The sequence below is a fragment of the Aquarana catesbeiana genome, unplaced genomic scaffold (genome assembly GCF_042186555.1).
Source record: "Aquarana catesbeiana isolate 2022-GZ unplaced genomic scaffold, ASM4218655v1 unanchor16, whole genome shotgun sequence".
In the NCBI taxonomy this organism is placed as follows: domain Eukaryota; kingdom Metazoa; phylum Chordata; class Amphibia; order Anura; family Ranidae; genus Aquarana; species Aquarana catesbeiana.
In genome coordinates, this window is record NW_027362579.1 from 78,739 (window position 1) to 104,089 (window position 25,351).

A 25,351-nucleotide genomic window follows, 5' to 3' on the forward strand; every position below is an offset into this window, starting at 1 on the left:
AAAGTCCTGCTAGCAGCATCTTTGGAGCGGTGAAGGAGCAGAGTGTATACACTGCTCCTGCCCATTGAAATCAGTGGGGCAGCGCGGCTCTGCAGAGGCGCTTTGCGGTGGTTTTTAACCCTTTCTCAGCCGCTAGCGGGGATAAAACCACCCTGCTAGTGGCCGAATACCGCCGCTAAAACGACGCTAATAATAGCGGCACTTTACCGCCGACGCACCTCCCACCCCAGTGTGAAAGGGGCCTTAGACAAAGGCAACAGGCGCTGATCAAGACACTAAAGCCGCCGCGCAACACTGACAAAAAGCCACCTTGAGCAGATTGAACCCTGCGCGGCAACAGTGAGGCACCCTATGAGAATGTCCCTCCGCTCTGTGAATAGCTTTTAATAGTGTCCGTGACATTCTCTCTCCCGTCGAAAAATGCTTCCTCTGATGTGCGCATGCGCCATGATCATGTCACTTCAGCTGGAGTGAGGCTCCTTCCTGCGCAGGCACTTTTGGACGGAGGGCACATATCACCGGCATCTTTTTTCTTTTGCCAGTGTCTAATCCTCTAAAGGTAGGTGTAAATAGCCCACGGTGAAGATCGATGATCTGGTGCCTCACACCACATGATGATGTAATAAAGTCCATGTAATTGGACGTTGGAGAGGACACGTTATGTGTGGGACGATGAATGGACGTCGCAGAGGACACGTTATGTGTGGGACGATGAATGGACGTCGGAGAGGACACATTGTGTGTGGGACAATGAATGGACGTCGGAGAGGACACGTTGTGTGTGAGACGATGAATGGACGTCGCAGAGGACAGGTTGTGTGTGGGACAATGAATGGACGTCGGAGAGGACACGTTGTGTGTGAGACGATGAATGGACGTCGCAGAGGACAGGTTGTGTGTGGGACAATGAATGGATGTCGGAGAGGACGCTTTATGTGTGGGACGATGAATGGACGTCAGAGAGGACAGGTTGTATGTGGGAAGATGAATGGATGTCGGAGAGGACACGTTGTTTGTGGGACGATGAATGGATGTCGGAGAGGACACGTTGTTTATGGGACGATGAATGGACGTCGGAGAGGACACGTTGTTTGTGGGACGATGAATGGACGTCGGCGAGGACACGTTATGTGTGGGACGATGAATGGACATCAGAGAGGACAGGTTGTATGTGGGACGATGAATGGACGTCGGAGAGGACACGTTATGTGGTGGACGATGAATGGACGTCGGAGAGGACACGTTGTGTGTGTGACGATGAATGGACGTCGGAGAGGACACATTGTGTGTGGGACGTTGAATGGATGTCGGAGAGGACACGTGTGTGGGACGATGAATGGATGTCGGAGAGGACACGTTATGTGTGGGACGATGATGGATGTCGGAGAGGACACGTTGTGTGTGGGACAATGAATGGATGTCGGAGAGGACACATTGTTTGTGGGACGATGACTGGACGTCGGAGAGGACACGTTGTTTGTGGGACGATGAATGGACGTCGGAGAGGACACATTGTGTGTGAGACGTTGAATGGATGTCGGAGAGGACACGTTATGTGTGGGACGATGAATGGACGTCGGAGAGGACACATTGTGTGTGGGACGTTGAATGGATGTCGGAGAGGACACGTGTGTGGGACGATGAATGGATGTCGGAGAGGACACGTTATGTGTGGGACGATGATGGATGTCGGAGAGGACACGTTGCGTGTGGGTCGATAAATGGACGTCGGAGAGGACACGTTGTGTGTGGGACGATGAATGGACGTCGGAGAGGACACGTTGTGTGTGGGACGATGAATGGACGTCGGAGAGGACACATTGTGTGTGGGACGATGAATGGACGTCGGAGAGGACACATTGTGTGTGGGACGATGAATGGACGTCGGAGAGGACACATTGTGTGTGGGACGATGAATGGACGTCGGAGAGGACACATTGTGTGTGGGATGTTGAATGGATGTCGGAGAGGACACGTTGTGTGTGGGTCGATGAATGGACGTCGGAGAGGACACGTTGTGTGTGGGACGATGAATGGACGTCGGAGAGGACACGTTGTGTGTGGGACGATGAATGGACGTCGGAGAGGACACATTGTGTGTGGGACGATGAATGGATGTCGGAGAGGACACATTGTGTGTGGGACAATGAATGGACGTCGGAGAGGACACGTTATGTGTGGGACGATGAATGGATGTCGGAGAGGACACGTTGTGTGTGGGACAATGAATGGATGTCGGAGAGGACACATTGTTTGTGGGACGATGAATGGACGTCGGAGAGGACACGTTATGTGTGGGACGATGACTGGACGTCGGAGAGGACACGTTGTTTGTGGGACGATGAATGGACGTCGGAGAGGACACATTGTGTGTGAGACGTTGAATGGATGTCGGAGAGGACACGTTATGTGTGGGACGATGAATGGACGTCGGAGAGGACACATTGTGTGTGGGACGTTGAATGGATGTCGGAGAGGACACGTGTGTGGGACGATGAATGGATGTCGGAGAGGACACGTTATGTGTGGGACGATGATGGATGTCGGAGAGGACACGTTATGTGTGGGACGATGAATGGATGCCGGAGAGGACACGTTATGTGTGGGACGACGATGGACGTCGGAGAGGACACGTTATGTGTGGGAGGATGAATGGATGGTGGAGAGGACACGTTATGTGGGACGATGAATGGAGAAGATGGATTCTCTGATAAAGAACAGTCAGAAGACGAGTCCAGAAGAAAACTTGTGCATTTTATTGATCCCACAGACCATTTTCTGGGTACATATAGATATATATATATATATATCATCTTTGTCCACCTGTATTTCCATACTACTAGAAAAGAGTCCTGAGGCACTATGTGTATTGCTTGTCTCTGGCCTAAACAAACACACGACAGCCCTGTAGTACAGCAAAACCCTGAATGACTGACAGCAGCTCTTACTAATAATTTAATAAATATTTGGTTTGCATGAATGAATTCAGTGAATGAAGACCGTTTGCAGCAATTCTGAGGAAGCAGCATAGCCTATAGGCGAAAGGTCAAGTGTTTTCCCTGCATGCAGTCTTTATTATGGAATGTCCCATGCTCCCCATCCCCCATCCCACCCCACCCAGAGTCCCAATTCACATTGCTTGTGTCATCTTCCCTTTTATTGTGAGTGGTTTGTTCCAGGACATGGGGGAAGAGACCATTAGATTACATGAGATGGTGTACCGCTGAGACTCTGGCAGCTTTTGCCAAGTCCCTCTCCTCTTGCCATGTCCATTTCCAGGAAATCCTCCGGCATTTCCTGAATGTTTTGGCACCGAAGGTCTTCCTTTTTCCTGCAGAGTCCCATCTTGCATGGCCTCACCAGCGCTAGGAAGAACGCCCCAACCGCCATTCCAGCAGCACAAGAGTAAAAAGCCGACCCGTAGTTTTGGCTCCAGTCTACCAGCACTCCTGCAAGTAAAGCACAGACATCCGGCAATGAGTGGTGCTTTGGGTTCTACCATTGCTTGTTCCAAGCACTACAACCAAAGCATGTCCCACCCCCAACTATACAACTGCCCAACCCATGAAAACCATCACACCTCTTCCCGAAATCTGCCTGGTGCCTCCATAATGAATGCTATATAAAGAGAGAAGGAAAGAAATTCCATCCATGTACCTTCATAGAGAAAAGTTGAGACAAAAGGGGGGTGACCAGCTAAGGTGTACATACAGTCAGGTCCATAAATATTGGGACATGGACACAATTCTAATCTTTTTGGCTCTATACACCACCACAATGGATCTGAAATGAAATGAACAAGATGTGCTTTAACGGGGGGGGGGGGGCGTGGCCTGACCTAGCAGGAAGATGGAAGCTTAATCCCTGAGCTCCTGCCACCACAGGGAAAAGCTGACTGGAATCTGAGGTAAAATTGCCCCTAAATCCCTCCAAATCATGGGGACTGCATCGCGGAACTCTTCTGCCTCCCGCTTCCCCCACGAACAATGAGGGTTATAATATTCCTGAAATGCTTCATACCAGCAGAGGGAACACGGGGCCTTCCCGCCACAGACACTCACACTCTCAGGCTTCTGAGGCAGCCCTGACAGAACCGCCACACACAGGATCTCCAAACCCTGACAGGGATAGAAATGTCATTGAACTCTCACCACAGCCGCACTTAAACATGCAGGACCTGCGGACCATCGCAGAGGATATCAAAAGACACCTTATCTGCCGCCATTTCAGAGCTCAGGCTCGATATCCGTGCGCTCAGTGACAGAGTTCTCACAGTTGAAAGAGTGACTGAACGCCATGATGTAACTATCCACAAAGCTGCGAATCGCATTGACTCCCACACATTACAAATGAGAGATATGCAACGCCATGTGGAAGACCTCGACAACAGAGGTCGGCGCCGTAATCTCAGAGTCAGAGGACTGCCAGAGGCCATCGAGGGAGAACAAATAGCCCCCACTGTGACTGGAATCTTCAATGGTCTGCTTAATAGACCACCTCCTACACCCATTGATATGGAAAGGATCCACCGGGCCTTACGTCCCAAGGGAAGGGAGACGGATCCCCCAGAGGGACATCATTTGCTGTATAATAGACTTCAAACTGAAGGAAGAAATTATCAGACAAGCAAGAAGCAGACCTCAAATTCTCCATGATGGGAGAGCAATCCAAATCTATCAGGACCTCTCAGGAATCACCTTACAGTACCGCCGTGATCTGAGGCCTCTGCTGGACGCCCTTCGCATGAAAAGGTATTCAATATAAATGGAAATTCCCGTTTTGCCTTTCTGCCTCCACCCAGGGCCGCACGGCTCTCCTGAGAGGACCAGAGGATCTCCCACACTTCTGCGGAACCCTGGGCATACCCCTGGTAGATGTCCCTAACTGGTATGCGGAGTTTCGTCACTCGGTGACAAGCAAAGAATCACCTCAGGAAGAACCCATGGAGGCGCAAGATACCAGGTACCGTAGGAGAAGGTCCCCACCCGCCCCCAGACACCTTACCGGTACCCACATTCACTACCAGGAGGGCAGCCCCACAAACTCACCGAGGCTCAGGAGAGCTCGCCAAAACCGCTAGCCGGCCTCAGATACACGCTACCATGTAATCTCAGTTTGCCCTGTTCTGCTTTAGTCAGTTCTCTCACACTGTTAACCTTTAATTCAATGTTTATGTGACTGACTTTCTTCAAGAGATATTCAGCACAATAGATGTTTTGCATCTTTACTGGGTTCGGATTGTGTCCCTGTCATGGACATTGCAAGTCTAGATAGAAAGCAGCAGCACTTGCCTATGGAATGAACACCGCCCATATGTCTAGTGTAGTGTTCTAAAACTACATGACCCACAGCACCCTGCGGTTTGTACCCGCCCTTGACCTGGTAGCAGTTCTGTACAGTGTCACTTTCGCCCACAATCTCCCTGACACCAAGGAAAAGCATCAAGAACATCCGACGAACACGGCGACTGTTACCTGGACAACGCCTCAGATCATCGCACTCAATGCTGACTTCCGGGGCTGTGTCTCACATGGACTCCTCTTCTACTCCATCGCTGGCGGCAACCACTCGTGTACTGACTGAGGAGCCTACAGGGGCTTCCCCCTCCATCTACATGTCCTGTACAGACACTCAACTGATGTGACGCCTACCTGAAGACTTATACACAGTACACTACATCCATCTACATGTCCTGTACAGACACTCAACTGATGTGACACCTACCTGAAGACTTATACACAGTACACTACATCCATCTACATGTCCTGTACAGACACTCACTGCTGGGAACTGATGTGATACCTACCTGAAGGCTTATACACAGTACACTACATCCATCTACATGTCCTGTACAGACACTCACTGCTGGGAACTGATGTGACACCTACCTGAAGACTTATACACAGTACACTACATCCATCTACATGTCCTGTACAGACACTCAACTGATGTGACACCTACCTGAAGACTTATACACAGTACACTACATCCATCTACATGTCCTGTACAGACACTCACTGCTGAGAACTGATGTGACACCTACCTGAAGACTTATACACAGTACACTACATCCATCTACATGTCCTGTACAGACACTCACTGCTGGGAACTGATGTGACACCTACCTGAAGACTTATACACAGTACACTACATCCATCTACATGTCCTGTACAGACACTCACTGCTGGGAACTGATGTGACACCTACCTGAAGACTTATACACAGTACACTACATCCATCTACATGTCCTGTACAGACACTCAACTGATGTGACACCTACCTGAAGACTTATACACAGTACACTACATCCATCTACATGTCCTGTACAGACACTCAACTGATGTGACACCTACCTGCAGGCTTATGCAGAGTGCACTACCGCCATCTACTGGCCTGTAACTGTAACTTTACCCAATCACACTTGCTGGCATGTTAGGTTGCACGGTGAGGTATGAGGTATATTCCACACTCTCTCTATGGGAAATCTTCTAGTCTACAAGTTTAGTATTCCTCAGACTTTCTAGTTGGAGATCTGTCACTGATTACATGGTCAGCTTGCTGACTGATTTACTTGTTTATTTACATGTTACTCCGGTTATAGTGTTCTATCCGTCTTTTGAGATTTTTGTGCTGTTTTTAGGCCCTATAAATGTCCTCTGTTTAATTACCTCACACGTTCTGAGGCCGACACTTGACCCATGAGAGGGCACCCACCTTTACAAATCTCGCATTTAGCCGTGATAGTATTTAATGGCGTTTTGGGTGCCTTCTGGTATGGGGGCTGGGTGGTGGTATCAGAACTCCCAATATTTCTATATGATGGTTCTTGTATGCTATTTGTGTAATGATGCATTTACTCACCCAAATCCCAGCACTCACGTTTCTTTGAGAGTATCCCCTCGCCCTATTATTATATATCCCCCAGAAAATACGTTCTCCAAAACCTCCTCCTTTTATCACCTGAAGACCCTGAGGTGGCGGACTATACCATTCTTTTCTTTACCTATAGTCCTCCTTCACTGCTTAGTGATTGCCAACCCCCACACAGTTGTGAGTCACGGTGCTGTTACACCCCTCGGGGTACACACATTGTACCCGCACTGTACCTTACCGATACTGTACAGTTTAGAGGTACGGGAGCAAGTCACCCCCAAACCTCATCGGTTTCACCCCAGTTACCCCAACATTACACTTAAGCCTGCCATACACTGAACAGACCCACATCCTGATCGCCTAGGTCATCCCTCTCCCTTCACTCATACTTATGGCGGATGACACAGAGCCCCGGGCCTCACCGCCTGACCTACATAAGCACCTACAGACACTCAAACTCTGCTCAATCAATATACAAGGCCTTAACATCCCAGAGAAAAGGTCTAAACTGTTCTATTTCCTACAACGATCGAAAATACATGTAGCACTTATACAGGAAACGCACTTCAGGACGGATAGCATCCCTAAACTGTATAATCACCAATTCCCACTGGTGTACCACGCTTCCAACACCGAGGCTAAATCCAAAGGAGTCTCAATCTTAATTTCTAAACAATGCCCCCTGCAGGTGACAGAAGTCCAAAGAGACTCCCAAGGGAGATTCCTATTCATTAAAAGGCACTCTACACCACAGACCTGTCACAATAGCTAACATTTACGCCCCTAACTCGCAACAAGTGGCCTTTTTTAGAGACACCTTCCAACAACTTCTCAGCTTCCAATCAGGTACTCTGATAGTAGGAGGCGACTTCAATGTCGCTCTGAATCCCTCCCTTGACACAACCAATGGTGCTTCCTCCCTAACCTACAGAGCCCTATGAGCTATTAAAATGCAACTCAGCAACCTGTTACTTCACGATGCTTGGCGCACATTACACCCCAACACTAAGGACTTCACCTTCTTTTCTGCACCTCATAACAAATACTCCAGAATAGACCACTTTTTCTTATCCCAAAATGATCTCACACACACCTCTCAAAAGCCACGATTGAACCCATGGTTCTTTCTGATCACAACCCCATATTTATAACTCTAACCCTCCCGACGACCCATGGTAGGTCCAACATATGGCGACTTGATAATTCTCTACTGACCGACCTGGACCATATTCAACAAATTACCACGAGCCTCACCCAATACTTTACAGAAAATACAACAGAAGACACCTCTCCTATCTCCGTTTGGGCAGCACACAAATGCGTCATAAGGGGGAAATTTATCTTCCTTGCGGCCCAACGAAACAAACTTAGAAAAGCACGAATTAATGAGCTGACTGACCGCATACTAACACTTGAACAAGCACACAAAGCATCGCTAGCAGCTTCCACATTAACGGAACTAACTCAGACCAGAGAAGAACTTCTAGAGGAACTTAACCACACACTAAAACGTAACTACGCCATGACCCAAAAATTATTCTACGAATTCGGCAACAAGTCGGGTAAACTTTTAGCCAGAGCGCTTCAAGTTAAGAAAGCGGCCCATACCATTCACAAAATTACAACACCGACTGGCGACGCCCTTGTTACTACAGATGATATCTCTGACCATTTTGTTCAGTACTTCTCCAAACTATACAACCTCCCCACCACGCTCCCCCCTGCAGCCACCTCGGACCGAATGACAGCCATTACAGACTTCCTTGCACAATACTGTCCCTCCCCCCTCTCTTCAGATGAATCCTCGGACCTTGATCTCCCACTCTCAGGAGAAGAAATTTTAACTGCATTAAAACAAATGAAACCGGGCAAAAGCCCTGGCCCAGATGGCCTGACAGTTAGCTATTATAAGTCCTTCCCAGGCACCCTCGTTCCCCACCTCACCAAAGCCTTCAATAATCTCTCACCAACCTCTAATACGATGAGGGACATCCTTGAAGCACACGTCACTCTCATTCCCAAACAAGGCAAAGACCCCTCATTGGTCTCTAACTACTGCCCAATATCACTTCTGAACGTAGACCTAAAGCTCTACGCCAAAGTGTTGGCAAACCGCATTCTCCCTCTGCTACCCAAATTAATCTCCCTTGATCAAGTAGGTTTTGTCCCTGGCAGGGAGGCCAGGGACAATACTATCAAGGCTCTAAATATCCATCACTGGCTCTCCAAAACATCCACACAAGGTTTTTTCCTGTCTTTGGACGTGGAGAAGGCGTTCGACAGGGAGGCCTGGGACTATATGGAAGCGACTTTAAGAGTAATGGGTTTCCCATCGCATCTACTCCAAATGATCCTGGCGCTATACTCTGCACCTACAGCTAAACTTATGATCAATGGCCGCCTGTCGAATGCCTTCTCTGTCTCAAACGGAACCCGTCAGGGATGCCCCCCTATCCCCGCTCATATTCATCCTTACTATGGAACCAATGATCCGCAGATTAAGAGACAACCCGGATGTCAAAGGCATTAACATTGGTGATAACCACTATAAATTAGCAGCCTATGCGGATGACGTTTTACTCTTCCTCACGGACCCTATAGTTACTATCCCCAATCTTCTTAAAGATTTCTCATTATTCAAAACCTTGTCAAACCTTCAAATTAACTTTACAAAATCGAAAGCACTGAACATCTCCCTACCAGCCACACTGGTCACCCAATGCAAACAGAACTTCCCCTTTACATGGGAATCACAGGACATTACATACCTGGGCATCAAAATACCTACTAAACTACAGGATCTCTACAAGAGAAACTTCCAACCCGCGCTTCAAAACATACAAGCTGATTTAAATAAATGGCATTTCGGGTCCTTCTCCTGGTTGGGTAGGACAGCCATATTAAAAATGAATGTACTGCCCAGACTTCTTTACCTTTTTCAGGCAATCCCCATAAAGCTACCCACCTCCTTTTTTACATCATACAAGCGTATGTGCAGGACTTTTATCTGGGCGCCCAAGACCCCCCGACTAAGCTGGGATAGACTAGTGCTCCCCAAGCTATTAGGGGGCCTTGGCCTCCCCGACATTGAAAAATACCACTGGGCATGTCATTTAACTAGGATTGTAGATTGGCATCTGCATCGTTCCAATAAAGCCTGGATTACACTTGAGGACTCTTTCAGTAAAACCCCACTGTCACATCTACCCTGGATCAATCACAACTCCATTCCTAGAGATTTGGTGACACATCCCTTTATTGGAGCCACATTGTCCCACCTTAAATTATCCGGCAAAGCACTGGATTACACACCGCACCCAGGCCCTATGACCCCTTTGGTCCATAATCCTGACTTCCTGCCAGGCCTTGCCTTAAGAGATCTGCACAGGGAATCATGCACAGCCCCCATCAGGGCACACCACTTCTTCCAAAATGGTGAACTCCTCCCCCACCAAGCCATGGCAGCCAAACTCACTGATTACAACATCCCCTTTTACAAGTACCTACAATTAAGACACTTTTTTTACTGATGCCAAATCCATCTCACTGTGGTACCGAGAGCGTACACCCTTTGAATTGTTATGTGATAGTTCAGAACCCCAACGTCATGTGATCTCTACTGTTTACACATTCTTATTTTCAAATTGCAAAATTAAAGATGATAAGCTTATCCGTCGTTGGGAATCAGAACTGTCTATAGACTTAACCTCCACTGAATGGGAACGTATACACAACCATATTCATAAGGGCTCCATTAATGTATCCACCCAGGAAAACAGATACAAAATATTCACCAACTGGTATAGGACACCTGATAAGATCCACAAAATGCACCCCTCAGTCCCCCCGACATGCTGGAGTTGCAATGCGGCGCTTGGCACCCTCATTCATATCTGGTGGGAATGTCCTCTTATCATACCGTACTGGACGGAAATTCACCGCCTTATCACCCAAATGACCTCTTACGCCCCAGACTTCACTCCGGCCCAATACATGCTCCATCACACCTCCATGCCCCTCTCCTCCTACAAAAAATCCCTTACCCTACACCTTATCAATGCAGCCAACCTCTGTGTCCCGGTTCACTGGAGGAGTTCCACACCACCCGCAGTGGCTGAATGGTTCAAAAGAGTCGATAGAACGTCCGAGATGGAAAAACTCATTTACCAAGCAAAAGACAATCCGACAAAATTTAATACAACATGGGCTTGCTGGTTACACTTTAGAGTTTCCTCTCCGCAGATCATTCCACCCAGTGACCCAACCTCTCCGCCATGATCGATACTGATCTGTCACAGAAACGTCATAGTGTCTGGCTGATCGTGTCCTCTCTCCGTCCACACCCTCCCCCCGTCCACACCCTTCCTCTTACCCAATTAATCCTCACCGATCATACTTAGGCGATCTCCACACCCTCTCAACCTGATACCAACATAACTCCTTCACTGTTCCGACAGGAGCTCACACCCTAACGGTTTCTGGTCTCCTTACTCCCCCCCCCCCCACTCCTAGATAACATGATTATTACGGAGCTGCCTCTCAATCATATGGGTACCGAATAGGTTTAAAACCACACACATTACTACACATGAACCCTTTAGGGGTGAATGGGTTTAAGGGTGGCTTTGATCGGTACATAACATTACCCCGATTGGAGCCCTACCCCCACACCAACCCCTCCTCCCTCACACGGAGATGCTTAATGATCCTTAGTTTATACACTTGTTAATTAGGATATTCCCGCTTTACCATAGGAATACTTTACTGGGTCAGAACTTCACCTCCATCACTAATACAGAAGTCACCTAGTAAGAGGCTCAGTTGGCCGTATTTTGAACTCGTTCTTTCATTTCTGCTTTATTTATCGATTGTATGACTTATTGATTGTATGACTTATTGATTGTATGACTTATTGATTGTATGACTTATCGATTGTATTAACAGCTTCTGTTTCAATGTATACCCGATAACTGTGACTTTATGTATATCTGAAAAATTTTAATAAACATTTATTGGAAAAAAAAAAAAAAAAAAAAAAAAAAGGATGTGCTTTAACTGCAGACTTTCAGCTTTAATTTGAGGGGATTTACATCCAAATCAGGTGAACGGTGTAGGAATTACAACAGTTTGTATATGTGCCTCCCACTTTTTAAAGGGGCCAAAAGTAATGGGACAGATTAACAATCATCCATCAAACTTTCACTTTTTAATACTTGGTTGCAAATCCTTTGCAGTCAATTACAGCCTGAAGTCTGGAACACATAGACATCACCAGACGTTGGGTTTCATCCCTGGTGATGCTCTGCCAGGCCTCTATTGTAACTGTCTTCAGTTCCTGCTTGTTCTTGGGGCATTTTCCCTTCAGTTTTGTCTTCAGCAAGTGAAATGCATGCTCAATCGGATTCAGGTCAGGTGATTGACTTGGCCATTGCATAACATTCCACTTCTTTCCCTTAAAAATCTCTTTGGTTGCTTTCGCAGTATGCTTCGGGTCATTGTCCATCTGCACTGTGAAGCGCCGTCCAATGAGTTCTGAAGCATTTTGCTGAATATGAGCAGATAATATTGTCCGAAACACTTCAGAATTCATCCTGCTGCTTTTGTCAGCAGTCACATCATCAATAAATACAAGAGAACCAGTTCCATTGGCAGCCATACATGCCCACGTCATGACACTACCACCACCATGCTTCACTGATGAGGTGGTATGCTTTGGATGATGAGCAGTTCCTTTCCTTCTCCATACTCTTCTCTTCCCATCACTCTGGTACAAGTTGATCTTGGCCTCATCTCTCCATAGGATGTTGTTCCAGAACTCTGAAGGCTTTTTTAGATGTTGTTTGGCAAACTCTAATCCGGCCTTCCTGTTTTTGAGGCTCACCAATGGTTTACATCTTGTGGTGAACCCTCTGTATTCACTCTGGTGAAGTCTTCTCTTGATTGTTGACTTTGACACACATACACCGACCTCCTGGAGAGTGTTCTTCATCTGGCCAACTGTTGTGAAGGGTGTTTTCTTCACCAGGGAAAGAATTCTTCGGTCATCCACCACAGTTGTTTTCCGTGGTCTTCCGGGTCTTTTGGTGTTGCTGAGCTCACCGATGCGTTCTTTCTTTTTAAGGATGTTCCAAACAGTTGATTTGGCCACACCTAATGTTTTTGCTATCTCTCTGATGGGTTTGTTTTGTTTTTTCAGCCTAATGATGGCTTGTTTCACTGATAGTGACAGCTCTTTGGATCTCATATTGAGAGTTGACAGCAACAGATTCCAAATGCAAATAGCACACTTGAAATGAACTCTGGACCTTTTATCTGCTCCTTGTAAATGAGATAATGAGGGAACACACACCTGGCCATGGAACAGCTGAGTAGCCAATTGTCCCATTACTTTTGATCCCTTAAAAAGTGGGAGGCACATATACAAACTGTTGTAATTCCTACACCGTTCACCTGATTTGGATGAAAATACCCTCAAATTAAAGGATCACTAAAGCTTTTTGTTATTTAAAAAAAAAAAAAAAAAAAAAAATATAACATGTTATACTTACCTCCACTGTGTGGCTCGTTTTGCACAGAGTGGCCCCGAACCTGGTCTTCTGGGGTCCCTTGGCGGCTGTCTCGGCTCCCCCCCCACAAGGACTCAACACTTTCATATGAGCTCTCTCGCATGGTGTTGAGTGCTTGCGGGCGCGATCCCGTAATACAGCCAGCGGCCATAGCCGCTCACTGTATCACTCAGCCCTGCCCCCGGCGCGCCGCATCATTGAATGTGATTGACAGCAGCGCGAGCCAATGGCTGCGCTGCTTTCAATCCATCCACTCTAGCCAATCAACGGCCAGGCTGAGCGGCGAAGAGGATGTCAGGAGCGAGCGCACGACTTTCGAGGGGTCGGGCAAGTAAAAGTAGGGGGGGGGGCACGGTATTGTTGAATGTTTTTTCACCTTAATGCATAGAATGCATTAAGGTGAAAAAACTTTTACCTTTACAACCCCTTTAAAGCTGAAAGTCTACAGTTAAAGCACATCTTGTTCGTTACATTTTAAATCCATTGTGGTGGTGTATAGAGCCAAAAAGATTAGAATTGTGTCCATGTCCCAATATTTATGGACCTGACTGTAGTTCTTGTAGAAAAACGTATGGAAAAGAGAGAACTAATGAAAATGTCTACTCAGAATTGCAGGTATTGCTTAGTACTTGAGGAAAGTTGGAACACACCATCCTCTGATTGGGAGTGTCTGCACCACATCAGCTGGTATGACCCCAAAACAGAGAAGGTGTCTGTATTCTAAGCTGTGTCACCTATGGAAGCCATCACCACCTCTACAGATTTCATTCATCCGGAAAGGTTTACAAAAAAGCTGGAATGGAGCTGTGTGTGCCCTGACCTCGGTCACATCAGAGGACATTCATGTATGTCCAGACCATACAACTGGCCTGATATGGGGCAATGGAAAACCAGAATGAAGATATGCACAGGGGCACTGCGTTATGGGTAGGGGGACCGTGTAAACCCAGAGTTATATGGCCATGTGTGGGATCATCATCTGCATATATGACATTTAAATTTCCATGAATGAAGTCTGTTATATGGACAACCAGCCCTGATCTCTTCTAGGAGGAATCCATGAAGAAGTAGCTGATGAGGACTAATGATTCTGGTTGTCCCAGTGAAGTATCATCGGGGGATTACAGAAGAGGCAATGTTGTGAACATGAACTGAGGTGAGACATTACACTAAACTCTCAACTGTAAGAAAAGACATTTGATATGGAGGTCTAAGAAAACACACAGACTGGTGCTCTTCATCCACTAGTTATACCCAGAGTTATAAGTCACAAGGGTTCATGGTAGGACAGTACGTGTCAAAGCATGTTCTGGGATACCAGTGTGTCCCAAAACTTCATGCTCTAATACATACATGGCCTTTAACACTCTTCCATGTCTGCAGGAGAGACCGGGGGCAATAATAGGGAAGACCTCTTCTATAAAACACTATGGAGAGCCATCTAGCCTCTCACTCTCTCAGGGTTGCATTCATTTCACAGCTAATATTCCAACATTTTTACATCTGAAACACATTGAAAATTTGACCCTACTGATTCTTACCTCCAAGTGGTGGCCCAGCCAGGCCAGCAATACTTTGGATAAAAACATAGACTCCGACTCCTGAAGACATCTTCTCAATGCCAACAATGTCTTCTTCGGCCACCAGAGGTATATGGGTGCCAGTAACTGTCCCAAGCATGCAACCAAAAAAAACGCTGCACACCACCAGCCCCCAGAAGTTACCTGCAAAGGGAAAAGCAACCAAAGCCAGGCACAGCAGAACAACAAAGATTAGCTCAATGTAAATTTTTCGAATAGGCTTTTTGTTGAGTACCCAACCAGCACCAATCCTGCCAAAGACCTCAGCGATGGCCATGGAGGATAGCATGTATGCAGACAAGTCCTTGCCTATCCCTAAGCTCAGACAAAGAGGGATGATGTACAGCGATGGCGCAAAGAAGCCCAGTGTGGCAAAAAGCCCAAAAAGTGCATAGCATATAAAACTAGGGTTCCTCAGCACTGAGAAGTCTAGAAGAGGAGGTGCCTTCTTCTCCTCCACATCCAGCTGCTCAGCCGGCTTCCTCTTCTCTAATACCACATCTGTCCTCTTCTCAGGGGTCCCGCCACCCGCTACATTCTTCGGTGAGGTAGATACTTCAACTCCAGAATCAATGGAGTCCAGAGAGGTCAACGTCTGCTCGTTTTCCAGCATGTAGCTGCTCTCCAGGTTCTGGCTTTTTGAAGACTCTTTGGCTTCTTCTGGAGGTTTGATGAGTATTGGTCGCAGTAAGGCTCCACACACTACAATGTTCAACTGTAGAGCCCCCACCATCAGCAGGCAGAACCTCCACCCCACCTGGTTGTTTAATGCAGTTATAGCTGAGGAAAGAAAAAACAGAGAAACATGAGAAAAGGAGGAGGACAGAAATAAAGATCCACCTCCAGACCAGACAAAGGCAGCCAAGGAAGAAAAATCCATGAAAATCAATCTATATATCCTGTGATATAATCTATACCATGAAATACGACTGACCACCCGTGATACAATCTATACTATGAGAAGACTGACCTCCTCCACCCATAATACAATCTATACTATGAGAAGACTGATCTCCTCCACCCATAATACAATCTATACTATGAGAGAAGACGGATCTCCTCCACCCATAATACAATCTATACTATGAGAAGACTGACCTCCTCCACCCATAATACAATCTATACTATGAGAAGACTGATCTCCTCCACCCATAATACAATCTATACTATGAGAAGACTGATCTCCTCCACACATAATACAATCTATACTATGAGAAGACTGATCTCCTCCACCCATAATACAATCTATACTATGAGAGAAGACTGATCTCCTCCACCCATAATACAATCTATACTATGAGAGAAGACTGATCTCCTCCACCCATAATACAATCTATACTATGAGAAGACTGATCTCCTCCACCCATAATACAATCTATACTATGAGAAGACTGATCTCCTCCACCCATAATACAATCTATACTATGAGAAGACTGATCTCCTCCACCCATAATACAATCTATACTATGAGAAGACTGACCTCCTCCACCCATAATACAATCTATACTATGAGAAGACTGATCTCCTCCACCCATAATACAATCTATACTATGAGAAGACTGACCTCCTCCACCCATAATACAATCTATACTATGAGAGAAGACGGATCTCCTCCACCCATAATACAATCTATACTATGAGAAGACTGATCTCCTCCACCCATAATACAATCTATACTATGAGAAGACTGATCTCCTCCACCCATAATACAATCTATACTATGAGAAGACTGATCTCCTCCACCCATAATACAATCTATACTATGAGAGAAGACTGATCTCCTCCACCCATAATACAATCTATACTATGAGAAGACTGACCTCCTCCACCCATAATACAATCTATACTATGAGAGAAGACGGATCTCCTCCACCCATAATACAATCTATACTATGAGAGAAGACTGATCTCCTCCACCCATAATACAATCTATACTATGAGAAGACTGATCTCCTCCACCCATAATACAATCTATACTATGAGAAGACTGACCTCCTCCACCCATAATACAATCTATACTATGAGAAGACTGACCTCCTCCACCCATAATACAATCTATACTATGAGAGAAGACTGACCTCCTCCACCCATAATACAATCTATACTATGAGAAGACTGATCTCCTCCACCCATAATACAATCTATACTATGAGAAGACTGATCTCCTCCACCCATAATACAATCTATACTATGAGAAGACTGACCTCCTCCACCCATAATACAATCTATACTATGAGAAGACTGATCTCCTCCACCCATAATACAATCTATACTATGAGAAGATGGACCCCTCCACCCATAATACAATCTATAATATGAGAAGACTGATCTCCTCCACCCATAATACAATCTATACTATGAGAAGATGGACCCCTCCACCCATAATACAATCTATAATATGAGAAGACTGATCTCCTCCACCCATAATACAATCTATACTATGAGAGAAGACTGACCTCCTCCACCCATAATACAATCTATACTATGAGAGAAGACTGATCTCCTCCACCCATAATACAATCTATACTATGAGAAGACTGATCTCCACCCATAATACAATCTATACTATGAGAGAAGACTGATCTCCTCCACCCATAATACAATCTATACTATGAGAAGACTGATCTCCTCCACCCATAATACAATCTATACTATGAGAAGACTGATCTCCTCCACCCATAATACAATCTATACTATGAGAAGACTGATCTCCTCCACCCATAATACAATCTATACTATGAGAAGACTGATCTCCTCCACCCATAATACAATCTATACTATGAGAGAAGACTGATCTCCTCCACCCATAATACAATCTATACTATGAGAAGACTGATCTCCACCCATAATACAATCTATACTATGAGAGAAGACTGATCTCCTCCACCCATAATACAATCTATACTATGAGAAGACTGATCTCCTCCACCCATAATACAATCTATACTATGAGAAGACTGATCTCCTCCACCCATAATACAATCTATACTATGAGAAGACTGATCTCCTCCACCCATAATACAATCTATACTATGAGAAGACTGATCTCCTCCACCCATAATACAATCTATACTATGAGAGAAGACTGATCTCCTCCACCCATAATACAATCTATACTATGAGAAGACTGATCTCCTCCACCCATAATACAATCTATACTATGAGAAGACTGATCTCCTCCACCCATAATACAATCTATACTATGAGAAGACTGATCTCCTCCACCCATAATACAATCTATACTATGAGAAGACTGATCTCCACCCATAATACAATCTATACTATGAGAGAAGACTGATCTCCTCCACCCATAATACAATCTATACTATGAGAAGACTGATCTCCTCCACCCATAATACAATCTATACTATGAGAAGACTGATCTCCTCCACCCATAATACAATCTATACTATGAGAAGACTGATCTCCACCCATAATACAATCTATACTATGAGAAGACGGACCCCTCCTGTGAAATAAAAGGGATGAGGTATGAAACCTACCTGGAGCGAATGCGAACACAGCGAAGCACTCTCCGGTGGACGCGATGGCGGTGACCAGCGATCGGCGTTTCTCGAAGTATTGGGACAGGATGGTGACGGTCGGGAGGAAGCTGAGACAATAACCCAATCCTGAAAGAGACGAATGTTTTACAAGCTGGAGATCCCACCTTCAATGTCCCATCAGGAAGACTCACCAGACACGACCCCGATGGTCAGGTACATGTCCACCACATTCCGGGCAAAGGAGGCCGTGATCATCCCCAGGCTGATGAGGAATCCCCCGAGCATGACGACCGGCCGATGGCCAAACCGATTACTCAGCACCGTAGAGAGGGGAGCTAAAAGAGAGAGACAAGACATAACTAGAGGGTGAGATCCCACAGCGCCCCCCACAGGCCACCTATCATCAATGACATACCGGTGAAGGTAAGTACGAAGACACATATAGAGATGATCCAGGAGATCCGGCTGTTACTTTCACCAAAGTACACCATCAGATCCTTGAAGAAGACGCCGAACGACTTAATGACTCCGTACGTGAAAACCTCCACGAAGAAGAAGGCGACCGCCACCACCCAGCCCCATCCCCCATCAGGCACTTCGGTATAGACATTGGCACCTGGACAATTCCGTATGACCGCCATCGCTGTCTGTCTGGGGAGACAAAATATTGATCGTTATACAGAGAATACACAGGACACAATATTACCCTCCCCCTTATATATATATATATATATATATAGATTTTATTTCCCAAATGGCAGCGTATCAAGGCGATCATCAATGGGAAGCCTTTATGTCAAACATTGATTGGGAGTTTTGTTAGAAAACAATGATGTCATTACTAATGAAAAACGCACGGCGAGGGTCTTGTGGAGAATTCAACAAAAACATCTCAATTAAAAAAGGACAAAACCTTCCAACGTGATTGGAGGACATTCGAAGGTGGCAAAGCCTATAAATGGCAATCAAACCAAAACGATCATTTCTCAAAAGCACAAAATAAAAATAAATGCACATCAACCACCCGAACATTCACCAAGTTCTCCTTTTTATCTTTCACCTCAGTGCATAGGTCGTAGACGAAACATGTGTGGGCGGAGCGGTGAGGAGTCACATGATGAACCTCCCCATTGGAGGATCCACCCCCTCCCGTCACAATACAAATAATGACGTATTACATCCACAGGGTCATTCTGGATCCTCTTTAAGCATTTCCTCTACTGCATCAAACATCCATAGGCACGATCGATTGAATACGGGATCAAACACAGACCCTTCAAAAAGGAAATCTCAAGCACATCCACCCAACTTACACAAAAACCACGTTAAATGTTGTAAATTTGTCAACATCAAAATTCCAACAAGACAATCTAAATCTACAATCTACAATCATCCACAATCTACAATCATCTACAATCATCCACAATCAACAATCATCTACAATCTACAATCATCCACAATCTACAATCCACAATCTACAATCTACAATCATCCACAATCTACAATCATCCACAATCAACAATCATCTACAATCATCCACAATCAACAATCTACAATCATCTACAATCATCCACAATCAACAATCATCTACAATCTACAATCATCCACAATCTACAATCTACAATCATCTACAATCATCCACAATCTACAATCATCTACAATCATCCACAATCTACAATCATCTACAATCATCCACAATCATCCACAATCTACAATCATCCACAATCTACAATCATCCACAATCTACAATCATCCACAATCTACAATCATCCACAATCATCCACAGTCTACAATCTACAATCATCCACAATCTACAATAATCCACAATCATCCACAATCTACAATCATCCACAATCTACAATCATCCACAATCTACAATCATCCACAGTCTACAATCTACAATCATCCACAGTCTACAATCATCCACAATCTACAATCATCCACAATCTACAATCTACAATCATCCACAATCTACAATCTACAATCATCCACAATCTACAATCATCCACAATCTACAATCATCCACAATCTACAATCATCCACAATCATCCACAGTCTACAATCTACAATCATCCACAATCTACAATAATCTACAATCATCCACAATCTACAATCCACAATCATCCACAATCTACAATCATCCACAATCTACAATCATCCACAGTCTACAATCATCCACAGTCTACAATCATCCACAGTCTACAATCATCCACAATCTACAATCATCCACAATCATCCACAATCTACAATCATCCACAATCTACAATCATCCACAGTCTACAATCATCCACAATCTACAATCATCCACAGTCTACAATCATCCACAATCCAAAATCTACAATCATCCACAGTCTACAATCATCCACAATCCAAAATCTACAATCATCCACAGTCTACAATCATCCACAGTCTACAATCATCCACAGTCTACAATCATCCACAGTCTACAATCATCCACAGTCTACAATCTACAATCATCCACAATCATCCAAAATCTACAATCATCCACAATCTACAATAATCTACAATCATCCACAATCTACAATCTACAATAATCTACAATCATCCACAATCTACAATCTACAATAATCTACAATCATCCACAATCTACAATCTACAATAATCTACAATAATCTACAATCTACAATAATCTACAATCATCCACAGTCTACAATCATCCACAGTCTACAATCATCCACAATCATCTACAATCATCCACAAACTACAATCATCCACAATCTACAATCATCCACAATCATCCACAATCTACAATCATCCACAATCTACAATCATCCACAATCTACAATAATCTACAATCATCTACAATCATCCACAATCTACAATCATCCACAATCATCCACAGTCTACAATCTACAATCATCCACAATCTACAATCATCCACAATCATCTACAATCATCTACAATCATCCACAATCTACAATCATCCACAATCATCCACAGTCTACAATCTACATTCATCCACAATCTACAATAATCTACAATCATCCACAGTCTACAATCATCCACAGTCTACAATCATCCACAATCATCCACAATCTACAATAATCTACAATCATCCACAATCTACAATCATCCACAATCTACAATCTACAATCATCCACAATCTACAATAATCTACAATCATCCACAATCCACAGTCTACAATCATCCACAATCTACAATCATCCACAATCTACAATCATCCACAGTCTACAATCTACAATCATCCACAGTCTACAATCATCCACAATCTACAATCATCCACAATCTACAATCTACAATCATCCACAATCTACAATCTACAATCATCCACAATCCACAATCTACAATCATCCACAATCTACAATCATCCACAATCTACAATCATCCACAATCATCCACAGTCTACAATCTACAATCATCCACAATCTACAATAATCTACAATCATCCACAATCTACAATCCACAATCATCCACAATCTACAATCATCCACAATCTACAATCATCCACAATCTACAATCATCCACAATCATCCACAGTCTACAATCTACAATCATCCACAATCTACAATAATCTACAATCATCCACAATCATCCACAGTCTACAATCATCCACAGTCTACAATCATCCACAGTCTACAATCATCCACAATCATCCACAATCTACAATCATCCACAATCTACAATCATCCACAATCTACAATCATCCACAGTCTACAATCATCCACAATCTACAATCATCCACAGTCTACAATCATCCACAATCCAAAATCTACAATCATCCACAGTCTACAATCATCCACAATCCAAAATCTACAATCATCCACAGTCTACAATCATCCACAGTCTACAATCATCCACAGTCTACAATCATCCACAGTCTACAATCATCCACAGTCTACAATCTACAATCATCCACAATCATCCAAAATCTACAATCATCCACAATCTACAATAATCTACAATCATCCACAATCTACAATCTACAATAATCTACAATCATCCACAATCTACAATCTACAATAATCTACAATCATCCACAATCTACAATCTACAATAATCTACAATCATCCACAATCTACAATCTACAATAATCTACAATAATCTACAATCTACAATAATCTACAATCATCCACAGTCTACAATCATCCACAGTCTACAATCATCCACAATCATCTACAATCATCCACAAACTACAATCATCCACAATCTACAATCATCCACAATCATCCACAATCTACAATCATCCACAATCTACAATCATCCACAATCTACAATAATCTACAATCATCTACAATCATCCACAATCTACAATCATCCACAATCATCCACAGTCTACAATCTATAATCATCCACAATCTACAATCATCCACAATCATCTACAATCATCTACAATCATCCACAATCTACAATCATCCACAATCATCCACAGTCTACAATCTACATTCATCCACAATCTACAATAATCTACAATCATCCACAGTCTACAATCATCCACAATCATCCACAATCTACAATAATCTACAATCATCCACAATCTACAATAATCTACAATCATCCACAATCTACAATCATCCACAATCTACAATCTACAATCATCCACAATCTACAATAATCTACAATCATCCACAATCCACAGTCTACAATCATCCACAATCTACAATCATCCACAATCTACAATCTACAATCATCCAAAATCTACAATCATCCACAATCATCCACAATCTACAATCATCCACAATCTACAATAATCTACAATCATCCACAATCTACAATCATCCACAATCATCCACAGTCTACAATCTACAATCATCCACAATCTACAATCATCCACAGTCTACAATCATCCACAGTCTACAATCATCCACAGTCTACAATCATCCACAGTCTACAATCATCCACAGTCTACAATCATCCACAGTCTACAATCATCCACAATCTACAATCATCCACAGTCTACAATCATCCACAATCTACAATCATCCACAGTCTACAATCATCCACAATCTACAATCATCCACAGTCTACAATCATCCACAATCTACAATCATCCACAGTCTACAATCATCCACAATCCACAATCTACAATCATCCACAATCTACAATCATCTACAATCATCCACAATCTACAATCTACAATCATCCACAATCTACAATCATCTACAATCATCCACAATCTACAATCATCCACAGTCTACAATCATCCACAATCTACAATCATCCACAGTCTACAATCATCCACAATCTACAATCATCCACAGTCTACAATCATCCACAATCTACAATCATCCACAGTCTACAATCATCCACAATCTACAATCATCCACAGTCTACAATCATCCACAATCCACAATCTACAATCATCCACAATCTACAATCATCTACAATCATCCACAATCTACAATCTACAATCATCCACAATCTACAATCATCTACAATCATCCACAATCTACAATCATCCACAATCTACAATCTACAATCATCCACAATCTACAATCATCTACAATCATCCACAATCAACAATCATCTACAATCTACAATCATCCACAATCTACAATCCACAATCTACAATCTACAATCATCCACAATCTACAATCATCCACAATCAACAATCATCTACAATCATCCACAATCAACAATCTACAATCATCTACAATCATCCACAATCAACAATCATCTACAATCTACAATCATCCACAATCTACAATCTACAATCATCTACAATCATCCACAATCTACAATCATCTACAATCATCCACAATCTACAATCATCTACAATCATCCACAATCATCCACAATCTACAATCATCCACAATCTACAATCATCCACAATCTACAATCATCCACAATCTACAATCATCCACAATCTACAATCATCCACAATCATCCACAGTCTACAATCTACAATCATCCACAATCTACAATAATCTACAATCATCCACAATCTACAATCCACAATCATCCACAATCTACAATCATCCACAATCTACAATCATCCACAATCTACAATCATCCACAATCTACAATCATCCACAATCTACAATCATCCACAATCCACAATCATCCACAATCTACAATCATCCACAGTCTACAATCATCCACAGTCTACAATCATCCACAGTCATCCACAATCTACAATCATCCACAGTCTACAATCTACAATCATCCACAGTCTACAATCATCCACAATCTACAATCATCCACAATCTACAATCTACAATCATCCACAATCTACAATCTACAATCATCCACAATCTACAATCATCCACAATCATCCACAGTCTACAATCTACAATCATCCACAATCTACAATAATCTACAATCATCCACAATCTACAATCCACAATCATCCACAGTCTACAATCATCCACAGTCTACAATCATCCACAATCTACAATCATCCACAATCATCCACAATCTACAATCATCCACAATCTACAATCATCCACAATCCAAAATCTACAATCATCCACAGTCTACAATCATCCACAGTCTACAATCATCCACAGTCTACAATCATCCACAATCTACAATCATCCACAATCATCCAAAATCTACAATCATCCACAATCTACAATAATCTACAATCATCCACAATCTACAATCTACAATAATCTACAATCATCCACAATCTACAATCTACAATAATCTACAATCTACAATAATCTACAATCTACAATAATCTACAATCATCCACAGTCTACAATCATCCACAGTCTACAATCATCCACAATCTACAATCATCCACAATCATCCACAATCTACAATCATCCACAATCTACAATCATCCACAATCTACAATCATCCACAATCTACAATAATCTACAATCATCTACAATCATCCACA

General features: G+C 43.6%; 1 protein-coding gene across 1 annotated transcript; it reads right to left on the bottom strand.

The window, feature by feature from the left end:
- Positions 1 to 2,733: 2,733 nt before the first annotated feature.
- On the bottom strand, positions 2,734 to 19,196 carry SLC16A6 (solute carrier family 16 member 6). Its single transcript, XM_073611096.1, has 5 exons — positions 18,941 to 19,196; positions 18,717 to 18,860; positions 18,523 to 18,651; positions 14,981 to 15,799; positions 2,734 to 3,449 (listed from the first exon to the last, which is right to left on the bottom strand). Exons 1-5 carry the CDS (start codon positions 19,164 to 19,166, stop codon positions 3,199 to 3,201), a joined length of 1,569 nt encoding a protein of 522 aa, XP_073467197.1. The 5' UTR covers positions 19,167 to 19,196; the 3' UTR covers positions 2,734 to 3,198.
- Positions 19,197 to 25,351: the final 6,155 nt, after the last annotated feature.